The sequence below is a fragment of the Pantherophis guttatus genome, chromosome 1 (genome assembly GCF_059756535.1).
Source record: "Pantherophis guttatus breed Tessera chromosome 1, ASM5975653v1, whole genome shotgun sequence".
NCBI classification, from domain to species: Eukaryota; Metazoa; Chordata; class Lepidosauria; order Squamata; family Colubridae; genus Pantherophis; species Pantherophis guttatus.
In genome coordinates, this window is record NC_142063.1 from 154,687,160 (window position 1) to 154,691,134 (window position 3,975).

A 3,975-nucleotide genomic window follows, 5' to 3' on the forward strand; every position below is an offset into this window, starting at 1 on the left:
TATGACCTTAGTGGTATTTCAACCTAGGCATTATTTATTTTTTTTAAAAAAGAGTTAATTGCAGTATAATGCTTTTAAAAGACTAAAGAACACTAGTAAAAATCCCCCCCTCCCGGCACGGCTTTGACTGGCACGCGCTCAGAGCCCTGGTTCTTGCATCTCAAGTTTCTGATTGGCTGCGGGGCAACTCCTGCTTGTCCTTTCTCCTTCCTCATTGGGTAAGAGTCCCAGCCAGCGGTACTTCAAAGCAGGCGCTCTCTGCACTTAGGCTGAGTTTAGCGGTCCAGAGACAGGAGTGTACTTAGTGCACTGGAATACAGCGGGAAGCTGGGAGGACGTCGCGCACACTCGCCAGCCTCCCTTCAAGGCAGAGCCCTCCTTCCGATCCGCTCATCCAGCCAAGCGACTTGGCTATGGCTACGTCTATCCTTGGGGTAAGTCAGGGGGCGCTTCTTATACTCACGGAGGTCGATTTTCGTTGTCGTCTCCATCCCCTCCCCCATTTTTGACCCACAGTGTTGATCCAGCAGGAATCAGTTTGTGGTTGCAATCAGGAGACGAGGTTATATAAACTGTATGATAAAAGAAAGCCAATCATCTCCTTGAGGGCTTCTTTGAATTCCCGTTTCAGCTTACGACCCTCTTTATTCGTTGTTTTGATTTGTCCTGGCACTCACTGCCCTCTCTCTCTTCCCCCCCCCCAATTTCTATCATTTTAAATTGACCCCGTAGCAATTTCCCACAGCCTCAGATTTACTGGCGACCTGGTAGGGAAGTCCTGTGATCGCGTGTACCGGTTCGTCGCGCTTCCTTTTTTTTTTCTTTTTTAGAAAGATGGCCCTCTCTTAATGTCTTTAGAGAGAGCAGAGTGCCGCCGTCGCCCGCTCCAAGGTATATTTGATTTTGATTTTAAGAACGGTTTGGCCAGCCATTATTATGAGAGAAATGGACAAACCTCAGCCTTCTCTTTAGGAAAAAAAAAAAAAAATCAGTGATGCGGTTTGCTTGTGTCTTTCTTCATTTCACTTCCGTCTGCCCTAGGGTGTTCTGGAGTTTCCTTCTTAAATTCTTTCTCCTTCCGCTCAGCACCATCCCGGGGAGCAAGTGACCGTCTGGATCGAGCTAGGCGGGACAAGACTGAACCTGGAGTTTTCCCTTTGTTTGCTTTTTTAAAGAGAATCCACTGCGCCCCAACTTTTGGCAAGGACGCCTTTGATTTGGGTGCATCCGGGGCCTCCTCCTGTGAGCGTCTCGGCGGGTGAAGGAAGCCGGGCCGTGTCCGATGCGCGCTTAGGGCTTAGAGGGCGAGATTGACGGGCTCGTTTTGTGTCTCCCCCACAGGAAGAGCCACGCTTTGGAACCACGCCCTTGGCCATGCTGGCCGCCACCTGCAACAAGATCGGGAACACCAGCCCGCTCACTACCTTGCCCGAATCCAGCGCCTTCGCCAAGGGCAGCTTCCACCCTTGGAAACGCTCCACCTCCAGCTGCAACCTGGGCTCCAGCCTGTCCGGCTTCACTGTGGCTACTAGTCGGGGCTCCAGCGGGCTGGCCAGCGGCAGCGGCACAGCCAACAGCGCCTTCTGCCTGGCTTCCACCTCGCCCACTTCTTCGGCCTTCAGCAGCGATTACAGCGGCCTTTTTTCCAACTCGGCGGCGACGGGCGTGTCCCCCCAAGAGCCCGGCGGACAGTCGGCCTTCATCTCCAAAGTGCACAGCTCGGCGGCAGATAGCCTGTATCCACGGGTGGGCATGGCGCACCCGTACGAATCGTGGTACAAGTCCGGCTTCCATTCCACGCTGGCGGCCGGCGAAGTGGCGAACGGGGCGGCCTCGTCGTGGTGGGACGTTCACACCAACCCGAGTTCGTGGCTGGAGGTGCAGAACCCAGCCGGAGGCTTGCAGAGCTCGCTGCACTCGGGCGCCCCCCAGGCCTCCCTCCACTCCCAGCTGGGCACCTATAACCCGGCCGACTTCAGCTCCCTCACCCACTCGGCCTTCAGCTCCACCGGCCTGGGCTCCACGGCTGCCTCGCACCTGCTCTCCACCAGCCAGCACCTGCTAACCCAGGAGGGATTCAAGCCCGTGCTCCCTTCCTACACGGACTCCAGCGCCGCCGTGGCCGCGGCCAGCGCCATGATCTCGGGAGCAGCGGCCGCGGCGGCGGCCGGAGGAAGCTCAGCGCGCTCCGCCCGACGTTATTCGGGCCGGGCCACTTGCGATTGCCCCAACTGCCAGGAAGCCGAGCGTTTGGGCCCGGCGGGCGCGAGTTTGAGGCGCAAAGGGCTGCACAGTTGCCACATCCCCGGCTGCGGGAAGGTCTACGGCAAGACGTCGCACCTCAAGGCGCACCTGCGCTGGCACACGGGCGAGCGGCCCTTCGTCTGCAACTGGCTCTTCTGCGGCAAGCGCTTCACGCGCTCCGACGAACTCCAGCGGCACCTGCGGACTCACACCGGCGAGAAGCGCTTCGCCTGCCCGGTCTGCAACAAGCGCTTCATGCGCAGCGACCACCTGAGCAAACATATTAAAACGCACAACGGGGGAGGCGGGGGCAAAAAGGGCAGCGACAGCGACACGGACGCCAGCAACTTGGAGACGCCCAGATCCGAATCGCCGGACCTTATCCTGCACGAGGCGCGAGGCAAGGACTCCACAACGGGGCCCAATGACTCTTAAAGAGGAGGGAAAAAAAAAAAAGAGTGGGAGGCGGCGGCGGGAGAAGTTTTTGGCGGGACGGGAGCCCGCCAACTAGAGTGCGAGAGAAAGGAGACGCGCGGGGGGAGAAGCCAAAAGCGGCGGTCGCGGCGTCGCCGCCACTCGGGCTCGGCTGTTCCGCGAGTTTTTGTTTTTTAAAGCAAACGGGGTGGGGTGGATGTAAAGGTGAAGCGGAGGGCGAGCTGTTAAGACTTTCAGACTGTTGGAGAGACCTTGAACCCGGCCCTCCAGGCAGAGACAATGCAACCATTTCCCCCAAACAATAAAACAACGAGCTTCATCTTCCTGGCGAAGAGCAATACAAGTGGCCGGAGATTTATTATTATTTTTTCCTCTCTGCCAACCCCTCCTTGTCACGCGCATTCACCTTTCTCTCCCTCCACCCCACCCCAAAAATAACAAGACTCGCCACGAACAGCCGCACAAAAACGGAACTCGCCACCCGGGACTACGGTGCTTTTCTTTTGGAGTGATTATAGTATAGTTATAAATCTAAATTTACTGCAGACAAACGGCAAAGTCTTATTTGGTGAAATATTCTACAATGATGGTTTTATATTTAAATCTGAAAAATCCCGTGGCGCGCCTGTGCGCCGTATATACACCCAGACACATATACAAAGGCTGAAGGTGAGAAACCAAACTGGAAAATACCCGGAGACGGTTTATCTCTTGTGATTCATCAAAGCTATGTATAAGTAGGATCCCAAAACACTCCCCCCCCCATTGTGTTCTCTTTTTTCCCCCTTGTAAATGTCAGTTCTGATTTGGGGGGGAGGGGTGAATTCCTGAAACTCAGAGGAATTCTTTTTTTCTAATTATTATTTCTGATGCACTTTGTGGAGGTCAGTATATATGTAAAATATATTTAAAATGTTGAGTTTAACATTTCACTCGCACCAGTAATTTAAGGTTGTTTAAAGAGATTTAATGCGTTTATCTGTATTGGAAAAAAAAATCTTGACATATTTTCATTTTGGTATTATTAAAGGATTCTGAACAATGCGCTCTGGGGTTTCATTTTCCCCTAGTCAATCCCGCCGTTTATTCACTTTTATTGAAATCTGAGCGTCATAGACATTGCACTGACGAGATTAAAGCAATAGTTGCAATGTTAAACAGGTTAGGAAATAAATCCCATTCCAATCAGTACAATTTATTCTGAATAAACATGGTTGTGATTTAAATATATTAAAGGTGAATTAAAATACTGTGCGCCGTTCATACTAAAGATCAAACTTTATTTAAGAACTCTCT

The 3,975-nt window shown here is 52.9% G+C and overlaps 1 protein-coding gene across 1 annotated transcript; it reads left to right on the top strand.

Annotated features, from left to right (window-relative positions):
- The first annotated feature begins 296 nt into the window (after nucleotides 1–296).
- Nucleotides 297–3,723, top strand: SP9 (Sp9 transcription factor). The gene is made up of 2 exons (XM_034433057.2): nucleotides 297–434; nucleotides 1,342–3,723. The coding sequence occupies exons 1-2, from the start codon at nucleotides 414–416 to the stop codon at nucleotides 2,677–2,679; spliced, it is 1,359 nt and encodes a 452-aa protein (XP_034288948.1). The 5' UTR covers nucleotides 297–413; the 3' UTR covers nucleotides 2,680–3,723.
- Nucleotides 3,724–3,975: the final 252 nt, after the last annotated feature.

Bases quoted from the DNA above. Each gene is read 5' to 3' on its own strand.
- SP9 (XM_034433057.2), top strand. From the start codon at position 414: ATGGCTACGTCTATCCTTGGG. The intron at 435-1,341 runs GTAAGTCAGGGG...TCTCCCCCACAG, and splicing joins TGGCTACGTCTATCCTTGGG to GAAGAGCCACGCTTTGGAAC.